A 20971-nucleotide genomic window follows, 5' to 3' on the forward strand; every position below is an offset into this window, starting at 1 on the left:
CGCTGCTGCCTTGCGGTTAGATCGCAGACTGCTGTGCTAGCAATGAGGAAGGCTCCGTGGGCGTGGGACCCTCCCGACCAGGTGTGGAATATAATCTCCTGGTGTGCCTGTTTGCTTAAAGCGCAGTATTCGGGTGGGAGTTACCCGATTTTCCAGGTGTTGTGTGTCTCAGTTCCCCTGGCTAGGAAAAGGGATTCCCTTCCCCCTTGTGCTTCCCAGGTGAGGCGATGCCTCGCCCTGCTTCAGCTCGAGCTGGTCGGGCTGCAACAGCTGACCAGCACTGATTGTCCGGCACTCCCCAGTGAGATGAACCCAGTACCTCAGTTGAAATGCAGAAATCACCTGTCTTCTGTGTCGCTGGCACTGGGAGCTGGAGACTGGAGCTGTTCCTATTCGGCTATCTTGCTCCGCCCGACTACATGCACTATTATAGTGGATATATGAGGCACTCAAGTATCTCCCCCTTCCTTCTGGGACCACTAGTTTAAATTAATTTTGAGTAACTATCCTCCCCCCATCATTAGCTGTAAGTCGATATTAGTGAATTGTTCAAGATAAGCACATAACCTAACCAAAGTCAGTATGACTAAAGGAGACCCTCTGCTAGTATTTCTGGAGAAAAGAAGCTTGGTGCAGGCTTGCATTTCCCCTTACTTTCATCCCCCTTTCCCTTCTTCCATTCCCCTACTCCCTCTTTCCCTCCCTTCCTTTCTCCCCAAAGGTACAATAGAGAAGACCATCATTCTTCTCCAGAATATGGGGGTATGAAGATGTAAAACTTAGAGCTAAAGGAATAGAGAGGATGGTATGAATGGAACCTGAGAATGAAGAGAACAAGAGGGAGTACAGTCAAGAAATGGGGCCTGAAGACTATTTGACCCCTGAATCAAAATACGCCTGGACTTTGTAGTCATGTATGCCTGTTTAGGTTGCATTTTTTTGGTCACTTCAGGTCACTTTTTTATCCTAAACCCTACAGCTAAAACCTTATACTGGTGTCTAGTCTTCAGACTTCAAGCACCATTTTTACTGAATAAGTTCCAGCAACTACTTGTCACAAAGTCCATCAGTTTTAAGACTAAAATTTTCCCTTTAAAACTTTTATCTTCCAAAACATATTCTAGAATCATGTTCATTCATAATATGTAACTGAATACTGACAGAAACAAACTCAGCTCAGCACACACTCAATTTCCAAGTCTTACAAACTCTGAAGAGAAGAGAAACTGAAGAAATATTCAATACTTTGAAAAGATGACTAAAGCAAAAAGTTAGAGAGGAATAAAAGTATAAAACACAGAATAACACCCAGATATTTCTTTTTCCTGGCATTATGCTCCCCAGTTTTCAGATTTTTAAGTGTCTTTCTGGAATGACAGCTATTTGTGATCCAGCTAGTCAATATTCCTTGTGGTACTGTACTGGCCAATGACTTAATTAACCATTAAAACAAACCAGTTACCTAATTCAATCTAATTCTGATGAAAAACACAGAATTTAACCTCTGGAATATCACACTCCTCTAATATCCAACTGTTTAAACATGTAATTTCATTTCTAAAAACTGAAAAAAAATTAACTTACCTCAATTGTTTCGCATAGTTCTGTTCAATTTCTATCCTCTCTTTAACAAATTTGGCATATCTTTCCAAGAAGTCAATTCCCCATTGTGTATGCTTGTCTAAGCTGTCAAACTGATCCTAGAAAAGGAAGATAAAAATGCATTTTAAAAAGTCTAAAATTTTATCCACACATATTTTAAACAGCTTCTGATATTTGTACGGAGAAGCAATGAGGTATAAAAGGAAAAACCCAGGCTCATCTACTAGTTCCCTCACTTCGCCCGTTAAGACCTAGAAACAGGTCCCTAAGCATAAATCTTGCTACTTTATGCCTGAATGTCTTTGCAAACATGGCTCTCCCAGTTGCAACACCCTCTCCTATTCAGCTTTTTGCAGTCAACTCTTCCCCAAATCCCCCCCTACCCTGGCCTTTGAGATTCAGTTCAGGCATTATGTCCGCCAGAAAATGGTTCTAAACTCTCAGACTTTCTCCATGTCCCCAAGGCTCCCTAAAATTACTATCTTATTCGTTTGCTATACTATATTGAGGGCCAGAATCATGCATTATTCAATTCTGAACTCCCACAGCCTAAGCACCATGCTTGGTACCATAGCAGGTACTCAACGAATAATTATTTACCTGGACAAAATCAAATATACCTGAGTTCAAATTCTGGGATCTGCCATTTCCGAGATGTTTGAAACTGCGCAAGCTAACAAGGCTCCTTGAATGTTTTCCCATCTTAAAATGGAAATCCCATCACCCACTTAACAGGATTGTGGTGATGTTATTAAACATGTTCTGCAATGCAGGAAATATGATAATGACATATAATAGAGTATCACTGTCCTACAAGGCTCTTTCAGTCCTCACAGATGCCACCTCCTGCCAGAGAAACCACCATTTCCCTTGCTTTAACAACAAGCTCCAAACTGACTAATAACTTGGTGCTGTCTTCCTCTCATATATCAAGTCTGCAGTGCTGACAAAATATTCAAGTATCATCCCTTTCCATATTTACAGCTTGTTTTAAAATCACTTGTGGTTTAGTCACATTATTTACAAATTATCTCCTTTTGACTTTTATCTCTTTCTCTACCTTAAACCATCAAAAAGAAATTCTAAAAGCAAGTTGCCACTCTAATACTATTCTTCCAAGAAGCTTTCTGATTATCATCTGGTTTTCAAAATATATTTGAATACAGCAAGAAAATGCATTGCTCAGTAAACTCAATCTGCATAATATTAACTACTGTAAATTAGAATTCTCATCAAACTGAAACTGAAATACACTCAATGAAAAACAATTCCAAAAAAAAAAAAAAACCACTTCAAAGCTGAAACAATCTTCCTTTATTTTTCTAAATTGCTTCAAAGGCTTCTCTTCCCACAATCTTCTTCACCAAATTTTATATTACGCTTCTTTATCCTCTAGATTAAGTCTCCAAATTTTAAATTCCAAACCCCATCAGTAAAAAACCTGAACAAAAACTATATGTAGTTATTTATATATTAAATGATATACTATTGAATTATGTAGTTATGAAATCCACAATAGAAATTTTAAAAAGAGATGAAAATGAAACGAACATTATTTTTAAACAGCTTTTTTTTTTTTTTTAAAAACATATTTGACAAACAAATGCCTTTGAGCAATGACTTTTAAAATATTATGGCCAGGCGCAGTGGCTCAAGCCTGTAATCCCAGCACTTTGGGAGGCCGAGGTGGGCGGATCACTTGAGGTCCGGCGTTCGAGGCCAGCCTGGTCAACATGGTGAAACCCTGTCTCCATTAAAAACACAAAAATTGGCCAGGCGTGGTGGCGCACACTTGTGGTCCCAGTTACTCAGGAGGCTGAGGCAGGAGAATGGCGTGAACCCGGGAGGCGGAGCTTGCAGTGAGCTGAGAGTGCACCACTGCACTCCAGCCTGGGTGACAGAGCAAGACTCTGTCTCAAAAAAAAAGTTCAAACCCCACTGAAACTAATTGTGATTACTAACTTTATGTGTCATCTAGGCTGTGCAACTGTGTCCAGATATTTACTTGGTTAAACATTATTCTGGATGTTTCTGTGAAGGTGTTTTTTAGATGAAATTAACATTTAGACCAGGTACAGTGGCTCATGCCTATAATCCCAGCACTTGAGAAGGCCTGGATGGGAGACTCACTCAAGGCCAGGAGTTCAAGATCAGCCTGGGCAACACAGCAAGACCCTGTCTCTACAAAACATAAAAAAGGCTAGGTGGCTCACATATGTAATCCCAGAACTTTGGAAGGCTGAAGCAAGAGAATCTCTTGAGCTCAGGAGTTCAAGACCAGCCTTAGCAACATGTTAAGACCCAATCTCTAACAATTAGCCAGGCATGTTAGTACATGCTTGTAATTCCAGCTACCTGGGAGACTGAAGTAGAAGAATTGTTTGAGCCCAGAAGGTCATGACTGCACTTCAGCCAGGGTAAGAGAGCAAGACCCTGTCGCAAAAATAAATATTAATAATAAATAAATAAATAAAATTAGCCAGGTGAAAGGTGGAGGTGGGAGGATCCCTTGAGTCCAGGAATTCAAGTTACAGTGAGCTGTAACTGTGTCACTACACTCCAGCCTGGGTGACAGTGAGATCCTGTCCACAGGAAAGGAAGGAAAAAGAAAGAAGAGGGGAGTGGGGAGGGGGAGAAGGCAAGAGGGAAGGAAAAAATTAATATTTAAATAGGTGAATTTTAAATAAAGCAGATTATGCTCCAAAATGGGTGAGTGGGCCTCATCTAATCAGTTGAAGTCTTTCACTGAACAGACTGACCTTCCCCCAGCAAGAAAGAATTCTGCCAGAATACTGACTTTGGTCTGAAACTACAACTGTTCCCTGGGCCTACCCTGCAGATCCCAAGCTTCCACAATCACATGAGTCAATTTCTTAAAAGAAATTTCTCTCTATATGTGTATATATCCTGTTGATTATCTGTCTCTGGAGAATCCTGACTAAAACACTGACTTTACAACAAGTAAAAAATTTCTGTTTCTAAGAATTTTAAGTGTACAGACAAAATAATATTTGTAGGTGACACAGATCATTTTCAGCAACAAAATTATATAATGAATACATTTCCAAATATTCATCATCAAAATGCTTTCTATATAGCTCAAATTTCTTTGGAAAGGCAGCTATTCAGTCACCATTAAAACTTCTCTTTTATCTTGAAGGCACAGATTAAATTTTCTCAAAAATACCTGGTAGCATACTAGTTAAAGAAAAATGTCAACAAATTTGAAACAGCCAGGAGATAGCAAACCTGTATTAAACAAAGATTTTTCAATTGTCTCTCCCTGTTTCATCTGGAAACACTGTAGTCTTAAAGGTATTATTTTTATAAAACTAATCATAACAAAAATATAACTTAATATTTTGTGAACTTCCTGCTTTAGTTTTCTTTGCTTACCTACAAATGAAGTGAATAAATTCCAACCTTATTCCAATTTCCTTTTTAAAACCCCAGCCAACACACTACTTTATCAGTGGTTAATACATTTACTGTTAAGAATAAATCTTTTTCAACACATCTTTCCATCAGTGGGTCACAAAAAGGTAGTTTTAAACATAACTGCTTTATTGAAACATTATTCATTATTGAAACAATCTAGACATTATAAGCTGAGAAATGTTGGAAACATCTGTACTTTAATGAAACTGTACAACAAACTTTCTGTGTGAAATCTTTTCTAAAAACTACTTCCATTTTTCCATATGGCGTAAGAGTATTTGCTGAGATAATTTATTTTGCTGCCATATTTTACACATATAATATCACTATTCTCACCACAAAAGGAAGAGCTAGTGCTAATGATTTGATACCATTTGGCTGTGTCCCCACCCAAATCTCATCTCAAATTATAATAATCCCCACATGTCATGGGATGGACCTTATGGGAAGTAACTGAATCATGGGGGCAGGTTTTTCCCTTGCTGTTCTCATGACAGTGAATAAGTCTCACCAGATCTGATGGTTTTATAAAGGGGAGTTCCCTTGCAAATGCTCTCTTGCCTGCTGCCAAGTAAGATGTGACTTTGCTCCTCATTCGCCTTCCACCATGACTGTGTGGCCTCCCCACCCATGTGGAACTGTGAGTCAATTAAACCTCTTTCTTTTATAAATTACCCAGTCTCGGATGTCTTTATTAGCAGCGTGCGAACAGACTAATACAGCTACGTAGTAAGAAATGCAGACATTTTGTCTCCACCGCTGATTCCTGAAACAGAGCTTCTAAAACGCTTGGAACTCCATGAGTCGTGGAGTAAGAGGAGCATCTTTTGTTATTCATAATAACCCCCTTTCAATCATACCTAAATTTATGCTAATGCGGTGACTTTGAAGGACAAGGACTGGTTGCTAGAGGAACCAACCAAGTGATTTGAGGGTTGAAACTTTCAGCTCTCCCTACCCTCAAGTCTCCTGGGAAAGGAGAAGGGATGGAGATTGAATTCAATCAACAATAACTAACGATTTAATCAATCACACCTATGTAATGGAGCCTCCACAAAAACCCTAAACCATGGGTTTGGAAACCTTCTGGGTAGGTGAACACATCCACTTGCAGTGCATCTCAACTCCACAGGAACAAAACGTCATGCATCTTGGGTCTTTCCAGAGCTTACCCTAGGTACCTCTTCATCTAGCTGTTCATCTGTGTCCTTTATAATATCCTTTGTAATAAACCAGTAATAGTAAATAAAGTGTTTCCCTGAGTTCTGTAAGCCATTACAGCAAATTATCAAACCGGAGGAGGGGGTCACAGGAACCCCTGATTTGTAGCCAAGTCAGTCAAGTACCCAGAAGTCCAGGACCTGCAATTGATGCTTGAAGTCCAGGCAGTACTATGGAACTGAACCCTTCAACTGTAAGGTCTGTACCAACTCCAGACATATAGTGACAAAACTGAACTATAAGACATCTAGTTAGTGTCCAGAGAGTTGAAGAACTGGTTGTTCAAGTGGAAAAAACTCACGTTTGGTGTCAGAAGGAACAATTTTTCCTTTTAGCAAGAATATTTCTAATAGTGTACTGTCTTTCACCACTAAGTTCAAAATTTCAAGACACTTTCCAGTAACACATATTCATATCATAGCAGCATTATGGAAGCAACCCACTTGTCCATCAACAGATAAGTGAATAAAGAAAATGTGGTATATAAATACAATTAATATTATTCAGCCTTAAAACGGAAGGAAATTCTGGCACATGCTACAAAACATGGATAAATATTGAGGACATCATGCTAAGTAAAATAAGACAAAAAAGGACAAATACTGTATGATTCCACCTACATGAGGTACTTAGAATAGTTAAAATCAGAGAGAAGGAAGTAGAATGGTAGTTGACAGGGAATGGGGTAGGAAAGAATGGGGAGTTATTTAATGAGTGTAGAGTTGCAAGATGAAGATCATTCTGGAAATTTATGGTGGTGATGGTTGTAAAACAGTATCAATGCACTTAATGCCACTAAACTGTACATTTAAAAATGGTTAAGATGGTAAATTTTACATTGCATATTTTACACAGTAAAAAAAATCTTCATCCCTCCACCAAAAATAAATTTCCTGTGGTTCACCCATGCATTCACCATCATAGCTCATTGCAGCGTCAAAATCCTGGGCTTAAGTCATCTTCCAGCCTCAGCCTCCCAAGTAACTAGGACTACAGACATGCCCATGGCTCACTGCAGACTTGACCTCCTGAGCTTAAGTGATCCTTCCAGCTCAGCTTCTCAAGTAGCTGGGACTATAGGCGCGTATCACCATGGCCAGCTAATTTTTGTATTTTTAGTAGAGACAGGGTTTTGCCATGTTGCCCAGGCTAATCTCAAACCCCTGAGTTCAAGTGATCCTCCTGCCTTGGCCTCCCAAAGTGCCATTTCAAATAACCTTCTCAATAATTTCTTAAGAGGGGGAAGGTTACCTCTAGTCCATATGATTATATAGACATTATATCTTTCTTTCTTAATAAACATTATGTTTTTTTCTCAAACACATTAAGAAGCATCAGCCTGGTCATTCTTATCGTTTGCCTATATTCACATTAAAATATTATATTTAATCCATGGTTTCTTTTTTATATTTTATTTTTTAGGTTTTTAAGAGATGGGGTCTGGCTCTTTCACCCAGGAATGTAGTGGCACCATCATAGCTCACTGCAGCATCGAACTCCTGGGCTTAAGCTAATTTTTAAAAATATTTTATAAAGAAGGAGTCTTGCTTTGTTGCTCAGTCTGGTCTCAAACTCCCGGCCTCAAGCAATTCTCCCACCTGGGCCTCCCAAGGCACTGGGACTATAGGCGTGAGCCACCACACCCAGTCCAATCCACGGTTTCTTTACAGGAAACTTTTAAAATCCAAGACAAGACACCAGGATCAACTCACATTTGGAATACTAGTAAAGTATCCCATTTCTTATTTTTTAGATAACATATAAACAGAAGTTCTAAGTTCTTTTCTCCTTATGTCAGTGGATCATCTTGTGTGCTCTTCTTTGAAGACCCAGGTTTTAAATAATGCATTATCCTTTATCTAATTTTTATCAAGTCCTTCCTACCCTACCAAAATGATTTTACTGGCTTTTTTCTTCTTGTTGTTATCTCTTCTACCAGTGGTTCCCATAAAGAATTCATTTTCTGTTTATCACTTTTCAAGCTCTTTCAGGATTCTCAAAAATTACTTCATCTAAAAAATAGATATCTAAGACCTGTGTCAGACTGTTTTTAAAAACTAAATGTCATTCTTATTTTCTCCAATACTCAAAATCATACATGCTGTGATTCCACTGGATAAAACCTTGGACTATATCTATGTATTAGCTCTCTCCAAAAGGTATTTTTCCAGTTGGTCACCATAACAAATGTGTAAAAGCTCAGCTAATCAGAATATTGAGAAAGTTTGGTCAAATTTCATTTTTCAGTTAATGATGGTTAAGTTACAAATTATAAAATTTATTTAGATACCACTTTTTAAAGTTTTAAATTTATTTTGTAACTGACAAAAACTGGATATATGGATACAATGTTTAATTGTTAATGTTGATTTAAAACTCAAAATAGAACTGTACAAGTAGAAAACATAACAGAAGCCTATAATTGTGTTAAGTATATTTCATTAAGGTTGTACTATACTTTTAAAATAAATAAAAGCCAACTTCAAAAAACAGCAATCAGCTTTTTTTTTTTTTTTTTTTTTTTGAGACGGAGTCTCACTCTGTCGCCGAGGCTGGACTGCAGTGGCCAGATCTCAGCTCACTTCAAGCTCCGCCTCCCGGGTTCACGCCATTCTCCTGCCTCGGCCTCCCGAGTAGCTGGGACTACAGGCACCTGCCACCTCACCCGACTAGTTTTTTGTATTTTTTTAGTAGAGACGGGGTTTCACCGTGTTAGCCAGGATGGTCTCGATCTCCTGACCTCATGATCCGCCCATCTCGGCCTCCCAAAGTGCTGGGATTACAGGCTTGAGCCACCGCGCCCGGCCCAATCAGCTTTAAAAGGTACCATAAAGGTAAAATACAATACAAGTTTAGCTACAAGTGAAACAAATTATCTTCTTTGTAACAACCATGACCTGGCCGTAGCTCATGCCTATCATTCCGACACTTTAGGAGGCCCAGGTGGGAGAATAACAAACAATTTTTTTACACTAGGTTGTGGTGGCACATACCTGTAGTCCCAGCTACTGGGGAGGCTGAGGATGGGAGGACAGCTTGAGCCTGGAAGTTCAAAGTTACAGAGAGCTGTGATCGTGCCACAACACTCCTGGGTAACAGAGCAAGACCCTGTCTCTTTGGGGTGGGGAAAAAAAAAGTCATCCAGCCTTTCTTTAGTAGTCACACTATTAGTGATCAAACAACTCCAGAAACTTGAGAGAAGAAGGCTGGAAAGCAAGGAATGGTTTTAATCACCACAATATAAAGTAGAAAGTTTTTAAATTAAAATATAAGAATCAGCCAGGCATGGTGGCTCACGCCTGTAATCCTAACACTTGGGAGACCAAGGTGGGAGGATTGCTTGAGTCCAGGAGTTGAAGATCAGCCTGGGTAACACAGCAAGACCATCTCTACAAAAAATAATTTAAAAAAAAATTAGCCTGGCATCGTGGCCCATGCCTGTAATCCCAGCTACTCTGGAAGCTGAGGTAGGAGGATTGCTTGAGCCTGGGAGGTTGAGGCTACAGTGAGCCATGATCACACACTGCACTCCAGCCTGGGTGACAGTACAAGACCCAATCTCTTAAAAATAAATAAGTAAATGATAAAATGTAAGAATCAAAGTCATGAAGTCTTAGATTATCAAAAGTAACATCTTCCAACCTCTGTAGTTTCAAAGCCTGAGATCATACATCTTCCCACTCCGCATGAGCAAATACTTTGGGACTATGGAAAAGGTCAAGGGAAAAGATCATGAAAAACTAAAGAAGTGAAGGTGAGCAGTATTCTGAAATCATCTGTAAGTTAGAAATAAAGAAGAATATTAAGTCATCAAAGAGGCAACACCTCCAAGCTATTCTCTCTACCTTTAGTATTGCTCTTATTCCTATGGATTTATTTCAGATAGAATCTGGAATAAATTACTAGTTAGTAATTTCAGCTAGTTGGACTTACACAGAGTCCAACTTCCTCATTTCCTTGTCTTCATTATCCTCTCACTTCCTTTTCCAACACATTCATTCTTACCATAGCCTGTGTGAAATTAATCTCTGTATCAGTAGTGAGTTCTAATCTAAATCTTATCATCTTATATTTAAACTCAAGAAAGCTCATTTTCTGTTTCCTTTGGGCATTCTTTAATTTTGTAAGATACTTAAAGTTATTTTACTGTATTTACTTGGAAACACAGGAAAATACCCTAAATTAAAGCTGGCATCAGCACCAGCATAAATGTCCACATTATGTAGCATAACTCAAATTACACAAGGTTCTACTGCATAGTAATGTGAGGCAATAAATATTATGTTTACTCAATCTTCTTGCTTTTATCTGTATGTCTTAAATGTAATTTAAAAGAACTATTTTATATATCACAAAATGTTATTTTTTAGAAGTCACTACTTAATATTCAATCCTTGTTTTCCTAATTACTTTGATACAGCCTTGCATCCAAATGAAGTCCAAATAAAGTACTTTTTGGTAAAAAACCAAGGGTCACCATCATTTTAAAAATACTTTCCTCACTAAAAAGCAGAATAATGACTTTGCTGTCCTAGTTTGGACTTGCTCTATGGCTCTGACTTTCTGCCAAAGTTCCTTCAGCACTTCTGAATACCAAACTACCACCAAAAATGTTTTTAAAGATCTAACACAACTGACTTTTCTCCCTCTTTAACTCTTACGGACTGCAGAAACTTTTTGTTTCAGTCTCATAGAGCTAAAACACCAATTTCCATTCAGGATCAACCATGTCTATCCTCAAAGAAAATTGAGAAATATTGCAGAATTTTAAAAAAAAAAATCAATTTAATTATTTTTGGTTTCTCATGGTGGTGTTTTTTTAAAGACAGGTGAAAACTTGCATATTTGGGAAATTCCCCCAAATCTTTTCATTTAAATTTTTTCTTAAAACTTAAATTAAGCTTTTAGTGACTTCAAAATCTACCCAAATGATCTTTCCAATACCCTACTGCAATTTTTCTTTTTTACTTTTCTGTGACTTTCACTTCCACTCCACCTTAGTAAGTCATTCCCATGGTCATCTCCATTGTCATTAGCAATAACTGCCTTATAAAGTAGGAAGAATGTCAATCTTGTCTCTCCCACTCCACTTCCCTGCAATAAATTTCAAGAATGTCTTTCTCAGGCAGCTAGCCCTGTCAAGTCACTCCCTGAAATACCCCAAGTCCAACAATTTTTTGGCCCCACAGAGACCACAATCCATTGATCCCAACACATCATTATTATTATCCTTCACCCCCTCCTGTCGCCATTTCCATCTTTATACAGCTTGGATTCCCTAAGTCATTATAATCACTCCTTCCAAATATACTCACTGTCCTTGCCCCTCTCTAGCTTTGCCAAATTTCAACCCTGATTTATGGTTAGAGTTTTACTAACTCTTCCTCACGCTGCTGAAGAAAATTGGAAAAAAGGAAAGAAAGAACAACGCTGGCTAGTTATACTTTGAAATTCATGTCTATTACCTACAGGACTTTAATACTACTTAGCTCAAATCCATTCACTACTTCATTATCCTAGCCAACTATCTCATACCTTATTCTTTTACTTTAAATTTATACCATCTCCTATCCATCTCACTCTTAGCCAATAACCTTGCCTCCTACTTTGCTACAAGAGAAATAGAAGGTAACTCCTTGCTCACCAACTCTATTTTTTACCACAATACCTACATGTTTTTATTAGGCCTTCCTGATTATTACTTTGGATAAACTGTCCACGCCCCTAATACTTCAGCTTACCTGGAGAACTAGTGCAGTTACAAGTTCAGTTGTTAAAACGGTTAAAACCCTGGGCCTACATATGTTTGATGTATTCCAGGAAGAGCAAAAAGCTGAATAAGCAAGCCACAGCTGAGTGAGCAAGAGGGGAGAGTAGCAGATACTGAAGTGGAGTGTGTGAGCGCCAGAATGCCAGTTTATATGCCCTATCTTCCACCATAAGGACCTTGGCTTTAACCCTGAGTTGGAAATACATTGGAGCGTATAACCTCCAATAAACTTGGCATGACCCAATACAAGTTTTTAAATAGATCACTGGAGTTTCCATGTTGATTAAAAACTAGTTCAAGGTCCACAGACCCACCATCCTTGAACACATCTGATCTTGTCTGATCCTGGAAGCTACTCAGGGTCAGGCCTGGTTAGTATTTGGGTATACCGGATGCTGTAGGCTTTTTCTTTTAAAAAAAAAAAAAAAGACAAACAAAACAAAACACACACACACACACCCCAAACTCAGAGCAAGGGAGACCTTTTAAGGAGGCTACTGCAATAATCCAGACCAGACATGAGCTGGTTTGGTCCAGAGTAAAAGCAGCAGGGTGGTGAAAAGTGGTAAGATTTTGGATATATTCTGAAGGTAGTGTGAACAAATTTTTCTAATGTTTTGAGCATGGGTTTTAGAAGAAAAACAAACATCAATTTTGAGCCCCATGAACTAGAAGGATGAAACTGCTTTTAACTAAAAGAAGAGATCAAGTTTGGGCAATGGGAAGAAAAAAGTTTTGGCTTTAGACAGTTAATTTTGAGATGTCCTTAAGATATCCAGGTTGATATGTTGAGTAGACAGCTAAATACATATGTCTGGAATTAACAGAAGTGGTCCTGCTGAAGATAAATGATAAAGAAATTACCCTGGACATGATCTCAATTAAGCCTCGTTGCACACCAACATTCAGAGGTCAAGGAATTGATGAAGAACCAGCAAAGGACACTGAGGAGTAACCAGTGAGGTACAAGTAAAACTAGAAAAGTGTGGCGTAATGTATAAGAAGACAAATGAAGATCACTACAGTGATGAAAATCTTAGTCCTGAATTCAAGGCATTTATGGCTAGGTAGGTTGACCTGTTAACAAGATCTTCCAAGGTCTTCTAAGGAGCCTCATTCCCTTATATGATTTTCTCTTTTTCTGAATTTCTACCAGGCCTGGAGTCAAAAATCTCTGTCACGTGGTTGGTTAGTGAAAACGTATTTGTTCTGCTTTCCTCTATCGAATGCAGTGACAAATTAATTATGATGAAAAAGGAGATGCCAAACATGTAGTACTGCTTAACTTTGTAACATTTCAGACTGTAAGAGTTGAAATTTACTTGACAAACTATACACTCAGTTTGAACACTTTAACTGACTTACCCTGATTATCCAAATCAAGCTTTCTTGGATGAAAAGAAAGTGATAGGGGAGTAAAGAAGAGGCAAAATCAAATCCCATGTACCCACTGTTACAGACATGAAACAAAACAAACAAAATTAAAAGCCAACATTTGGGGGGAGAAAAAAAGAAGTCGAATGAATGATGTATTATTTCAAGGAGGAGAAAGCGATCCACTTTGTCAGGTGCTACTAAAAGTAGTAAAAAGACTGAAAACTGACCACGTTAGCAACATGCAGATCACTGACTGTCTTAACAAGAGCAGTTCTGTTGAAATAATGAGGGCAAAAGCCTGATTGAAATGGTTTCCAAAAGATTAGATAGAAGTTGAAGACAGTTAAGTGTGGACATCACTTTTAAGGAATTTTGCTTGAAAGGAGAGAAGAGATACAAAAAATAGCTAAAGAGAAGAATGGGATCAAGTGAGGGTGGTTTTTAAGATAAAAAAAAATATTATTATTTTATTGCTAATGGAAATGATCTGAAAGAAAAGAAAACACTTAAGTGTAGAAGCAGTGTTCACTGCTGGAGCAATGAGCACTGAGCCTTTGCTAAGAGCATGAGAAGTTTAATTACAGTAACGGGAGAGAAGGCAAAGTAAGTGGGCATAGGTCTAGACAGCTTGGTAGATATGGTAGTAGGAGCATGTGGAAATTCTCCCACGATTGCTTCAGTTTATTTTCAGTAAAATAGAAGGCAAGGTCAACAGCTGAAATTTACTTATTCAGAAAGTCTTTGAATTAAGAATTATTATTATCAGTTAACTGCTCTGAGATTCACTTTCCTCAACTGTCAAATGAGAATACACGTGCTGCCTACTTTACAGGGTTGTTGTGAGGGTCAAATGAGAATGTATGTGAAAGACCTGTAAACAGTAAAGCCCTAAAAAAAAAGTATTCTGTTACAGAGCCATATTTTACCATTTTCTTCATCATCTTGAAAATTATGGAATTATAGAAGAGTGACATTTTTACATCTGAAATTCTAATAACTAGCTGGGCATATCTCAACATGCAAATGATTCTGATTTTTTAAATTCCAAAATAACTGTATTACACCAAAATAGTGGTATATCCATGCATTAAAGGTATATGAGACCAAATATCAATGCGGTAATAACTATATATGAACAGTAAGCTAACATTTTCTATGTTCACTTAGAGATTTCAATACACTAAAAACTCTTAAGTACAGAATCCATTTCTAATTCTTTGCATCTGACACCTAACCTGGTGTCATTTACTAGTGCTTGATCTCTGAGCTTCCTGTTCCATATCTGTAAAACTGGAGTAGTTACACAACTCCAAAGTGGAAAGATTAAATGAAATATAAATAATGCGGCCAAGCATGGTGGCTCATGCCTGGAATCTCAGCACTTTGGGAGGGTGAGGCAGGCGGATCACAGGTCAGGAGTTCGAGACCAGCCTGGCCAACATGGTGAAACCCCGTCTCTACTTAAAATACAAAAACAATCAGCTGGGCATGGTGGCAGGCGCCTGTAATCCCAGCTACTGAGGAGGCTAAGGCAGGAAAATCGCTTGAACCCAGGAGGCAGAGGTTGCAGTGAGCTGAGACCACGCCACTGCACTCCGGCCTGGGCAATGGGGCAAGACTCCATCTCCAAAAAAAAAAAAAAAAGGAATATAAATAATGCATTTAACATAGTACTTGGCACTGGTAGCTATTACTATTCATTTAATGCAACAAATAAATGAGTGCTGAGCTTGGCACTAGGGATGTGAGTAAAAATATACTTAGTGGAAAGGAGATTTATTAATCAAATAATCACTTTTCTTTAATTTCACTGGCTAGTACCTCCAGAATGTTATATATAGTAATGACTGTTAATAATCTTTAGTGGTCAGCTTTGTATGACTGAACTTCATACAATACATAGGTTTTATGTCTTCTAGCAAACTCAATATATAAATATATTTATTAAAAAATTAAATTACAGGATAATTGTTCTCTATAGGGGTCTTTAAAATAGTATGTGTTCTTAGGACAATTAAAATTGTTTGATTAATCCAAAATAAATTTACAAACTATCAGAGCACATCTGTTGTGTGAAGTAAGCTCTGTATCTGTGTAGTATATGAGCCATCTTCCCATCTTCACATGTGGCCATCTTATTTCACAATTTTTTGTAATTTGGAGATCCTACAACCTTTCTTAACTTTTTTTTTTTTTTTTTTTTTTAAAGATAGGGTCTCATTCTGTTGCCCAGGCTGCAGTGCAATGGCACAATCACAGCTCACTGCAGCCTTGACCTCCTGGGCTCAAGCAATCTTCCTGCCTCAGCCTCCCAAGCAGCTGGGACTACAGGTGTGAGCCACTATGCCCAGCTAATTTATTTTATTTGTAGAGACAGTGTCTTGCTACATTGGCAAGGCTGGTCTCGAACACCTGGCCTCCCAAAGTGCTGGATTACAGGTGTGAGCCATTCTTCCCAGGAGTTGTCTTTGTTGTCTTTCATTTCTGTTTGACATTAGCCTCTCTATTGTTCAGCACTGCTCTGCCTCCCAAGATCTCAAACTTGAGCCCAGGGTCATTTAGTAGTTAGGGTTAACACCACAACTAGAGTTTAGGATTAACTATTTTAAATCTAGTTTTCTTTACGTTATTCTGTTTAGCCTTTTCTCAGATTCTCAAGTCATTTGCTTGCATCATTATCCTTGCTACCTACCAACCTGGACCACTTCCTGCCAGGAGTTCCTCTACCCTCACACCAATCAGCAACACAGTTTGGTCCCCCTGTGCTGACATTTTATCCTGACATGAGAGAACATAATTAGCAAACAGGGGATTCAAGAACAGAACTAGTCTTCGTGTACAGGCAGTCATATTTTTAACATGAAAATTCTCTAGAACAGTGCTAAACATCCCTTTGCACCACCTCTCTTTGATTTCTTGGCTTCTCACTGGGCTCATTTTCCATTTTACTCTAGTCTGCTTTCCCCTTTTCCCTTTCTGAGACTCAATCTACTTGGTGACTGCAATGCTTAAGTATGAAATTTAATCACAGGCCTTTATGGCGAGAAGAGACTTCAAAGATCAGTCTCTACTTACAGATGAGGAAACTGAAGCCTCAAGATTAAACTATTTGCCCAGTCAGGCACAGTGGCTCACGCCTGTAATCCCAGCAGTTTGGGAGGCCAAGGCAGGCGGATCACAAGGTCAGGAGTTTCAGACCAGCCTACCCAACATAGTGAAACCCGATCTCTACTAAAAATACAAAAATTAGCCGGGCATGGTGGCTCATGCCTGTAGTCCCAGCTACTCAGGAGGCTGAGGCAGGAGAATCGCTTGAACCCAGGAGGCAGAGGTTGTGGTGAGCCAAGATCACGTCACTGCACACCAGCCTGGGCAACAGGGAGAGACTCCATCTCAATAAACTGTTTGCCCAAAGTAACAGAGCTAAGAAACAGCTAAATCAATGATCCACATGTCTTGACTTAATTAGTTTTGTTCCCTTGTGTTGATGCTTTAAATCAGTTCACTTAGTTAAGTAAATTCTCTAAGACTATTTATTATTTGAAAAGCAAATAGGCTTTCTGGCTCTAATATAATCTGAAGGATACTTAGTTCTTGGTATATTCATGGGAATAACTCCAAAGAGTGACCTCATACTATTCTTAGTATATAATTATGGTTAAATATTGAGATAATTTAGTTTTATCTACATATGGTTTATTATATTTTGGAAGAAGCAAAACTGATCTAGACAGAAGTCTCATGGCTCATTTTTATCCACAATATTGAAAAGTCTTAAGATTTAGAATAAATTATTAATGTATTCAATTTTATATAATAGCTACAGATGCATACAAATTTAATCAGAAGTCTCCATGATCCAAAACAGCCATATTCTGAACATACACATGCATAATTTAGGCTGTTGTTTATTCTTTCATGGCTTACTGTGACTGTAATACTGGTGGGAGGCATTGAGTAAAAGGGAAATGATTAAGTAAATGAATTCTCCTGCACATCAACATAAACTAGGCACTATTAGTGGCATGTTGCATTTACATGGTAATTTTGTCCTTTTCATATTGACTGTATATAATTGTTTATTCAACATCAAAAACTTGCCTGTGACCTGGTAGGGTGGCTGCTACTAGCTTTCCTTTCCCTTTTGTTTTTTTTTTTATTTTTGGAGACAAGGTCTCACCCTGTGGCCCAGGCTTGAGTGCAGTGGCACCATCACAGCTCACCACAGCACCATCAACTTTCTGGGCAGAAGTGGTCCTCCCACCTGAGTAGTTGGGACTACAGGAATGTGATACCATGCCCGGCTACTTTTTGTATTTTTTTTTTTTTTTTTTTTTTTTTTTTAGACAGAGTCTTACTCTGTCGTCCAGGCTGGACTGCAGTGGGGCGATCTCAGCTCACTACAAGCTCCGCCTCCCGGGTTCAAGCCATTCTCCTGCCTCAGTCTCCCAAGTAGCTGGGACTACAGGCGCGCACCATCACGCCCGGCTAATTTTTTGTATTTTTAGTAGAGACAGGGTTTCACCGTGTTGGTGAAATGGTCTCGATCTCCCGACCTCGTGATTCACCCGCCTCGGCCTCCCAAAGTGCTGGGATTACAGGCACGAGCCATTGAGTTTTTGTATTTTTTTGTAGAGACAAGGATTTCACCACGTTGCCCAGGCTAGTCTTGAACTCCTGGGCTCAAGTGATCTGCCTACCTCAGCCTCCCAAAGTGGTAGGATTACAGGTGTGAGACACTGTGTCTGGCCTGCTACTAGCTTTCAATTCAATAAACCATTACCATGCACAGTATTTTAAATGAATACATAATTTCAGACTTTTATTTGTTTTTGTTTTTTGAGACGGAGTCTCGCTCTGTCACCCAGGCTGGAGTGCAGTGGCGCAATCTCGGCTCACTGCAAGCTCCGCCTCCCGGGTTCACGCCATTCTCCGGCCTCAGCCTCCCGAGTAGCTACAGGCGCCCGCCACTGCGCCCGGCTAATTTTTTTTCTATTTTTAGTAGAGACGGGGTTTCACCATGGTCTCGATCTCCTGACCTTGTGATCCGCCCGCCTCGGCCTTCCAAAGTGCTGGGATTACAGGCGTGAGCCACCGCGCCCGGCCAATTTCAGACTTTTAAAAATAACTTCATTTTAAGAATGATTCTTTTTCTTACTCCTAAAAGAACACTAGAGTGAACCTTATACTGCACATGAAGTACTTACAAGCATATCTATAAAAAAATTAAAGAAAAACTATTAAAATTCTTAACTTGAGCTTTAACATTTATATAAAATGGCTCTAAATGGAAAAGGAATTTCTTTTTGCTAATGTGAAATAAATCATGTTTACAGTAATAATTAACAGATATACCAGGAGAAAAGTATATACATGGAGGCAGTTTAGCAGCTAAGAAGAAATGAAAATAAGGCAAACAAAAAAATTTTCAACGTTGTGCTTGTGTTTATTTGGTTTGCTTGTTTGTTTATTTATTTATTTATTTATTTATTTATTTTATTTGAGACAGGGTCTCACTCTGTTGCCCAGGCTGGTGTGCAGTGGTGTGATCACAGCTCATTGTAGTCTCCACCTCCTGGGCTCAGTGATCCTCCTCCCACCTCAGCCCCCCAAATAGCTGGGACTACACGCACATGCTACTACACCTGGCTTATTTTTGCATTTTTAGTGGAGATGGGGTTTCGCCCTGTTGCCAGACTGGTCTCAAACTCCTGGGCTCAAATGATCCTCTGATCCTCTGGCCTCAGCCTCCCAAAGTGCTGGGATTACAGGTGTGAGCCACTGTGCCCACCCTTTGGCAGATTTTTATTCAAATGCAATAGACTGAAATTTTACATAAATACGGACCAATACTTTCCTTTTTTTCCCAATTTTTTAAAAAAATTATTTCTCTACTTTCAAAAAGGATTGATAAGAATGATGAACAATTACGTAGAAATGGACAGTTTATTCAGAGGTGGCAAGGAACTATAACAAGGTGTCAAAAAGGTATTATAATTAGGACAGCAGTCTGTTACTCTCTTGCATTCCAAGCTCAGAAGTAAAATTTATTTTGAACCCCAATTTCTCTTGAATTTTACTGTATGTTCATTTCAGTACAGGAGTAAATTGATAAGAGGCTTGCAAGTGTGACTTGATAAACTAGCTAAAATTTCTGACTATTATTATTTTATCCCACAATTAATGGACCAGTCTCCTTAATTTCCCCTCTTAAGCATCCTTAAACATGTCAGACATCAATATTGTTTTCCTTTCTTATGGTGTTAATACTAAAGTAGTTAGAACTCTTCATTTAGTAGCTATATATTTGATTATTGACAGGCTGGTAAAGATGGGTATGAAGCGTGCTTTCACTAAAATACTGAAGGAATAGTATGCAACAAATGCCTGCCTCACACTTTTAGCCTTAGGAAAAAAAAAAAAAGGAGCACACATGGACCTCTGGGGCCTATCTAATTGCTGATACAGAAATTAAGAAGTTTGTTCTACACATGGAAACACTGAGATTATGTGTTGTAAAGGGACATCTACATCAAAAGTGGGGAAGTTTCAATTGCTGATTGGTTATGTGCTTCTTCCACTGGAGCATTTGTCAGGAAAATTTCTATGGTAACACAAGTACGATTAATCACATCATATGTTGGAGGAAGGGATTGGGATTATGATTTTTTTTCCCACAGAATTCTACCCTAACCATTATTTGCTCTTAAACAAATTGGAAGATGTGAGATACAATGTGGCAACTTTATTATACAGAAACTTATGGAAGAGATTTTAATCAGTTGATTCCTTAAGAATTAAGAGACAGTTGGGCGTGGTGGCTCATGCCTGTAATCCCAGCACTTTGGGAGGCTGAGGCGGGTGGATCATGAGGTCAGGAGATTGAGATCATCCTGGCTAACACGGTGAAACCCCGTCTCTACTAAAAATACAAAAAATTAGCTGGGCATAGTGGTGGGTGCCTGTAGTCCCAGCTACTCGGAAGGCTGAGGCAGGAGAATGGTGTGAACCTGGGAGGCAGGGCTTGCAGTGAGCCAAGATTGCGCCACTGCACTCCAGCCTGGGTGACAGAGCGAGACTCCCTCTCGAAATAAAAAAAACAAAAAAAAACAAAAAAAAAAAAGAATTAAGAGACTCTAAGAGACCCAACTTACAGGACCCCTAGAGTCATCAGCAAGAAAGTAGAAAGACACTTGAAGGGAAGCATACTCCAATGCGTAATGTCTAGAGAAAATTTCCATGCATTTCTCATTTAATCTTCACCCACAACCCTATGAAGTTGGTGGTTTTACAGATAGCGGAATGGGTTCTCAAAAGATTAGGTGATTTGTGAAAGTTAAAATTTTCAGAGTCTTTCCACTCACTATGGCAAGAAAAAGACAAGAGCATTGTTGATATGTCCAAGGTATTCAGACTTAAGACTGGTATGTGGATGGAACAAGTGGCCACTAGAGGTTTACTCATTTCTCTGCACTAAACTGTTCTGAGGTTTAGTAAAATCATAAAATGAAGAACTGCACGCTTTGTGGGGAAAGGGATTGTTGCAGGAAGTCAGGGACCCCG

The 20971-nt window shown here is 38.8% G+C and overlaps 1 protein-coding gene across 14 annotated transcripts in view; it reads right to left on the reverse strand.

The window, feature by feature from the left end:
• Positions 1-20971, reverse strand: part of FNBP1L (formin binding protein 1 like) — a 106542-nt gene that overhangs the window by 53183 nt on the left and 32388 nt on the right. For all 14 annotated transcript variants that reach the window (XM_045367052.2, XM_074001306.1, XM_074001327.1 and 11 more), the window contains exon 2: positions 1585-1700. In XM_045367052.2, coding sequence (XP_045222987.2) covers positions 1585-1700 — 116 coding nt within the window. The remainder of the gene's footprint in view (positions 1-1584; positions 1701-20971) is intronic.

This window comes from Macaca fascicularis, chromosome 1 (assembly GCF_037993035.2).
Source record: "Macaca fascicularis isolate 582-1 chromosome 1, T2T-MFA8v1.1".
In the NCBI taxonomy this organism is placed as follows: Eukaryota; Metazoa; Chordata; class Mammalia; order Primates; family Cercopithecidae; genus Macaca; species Macaca fascicularis.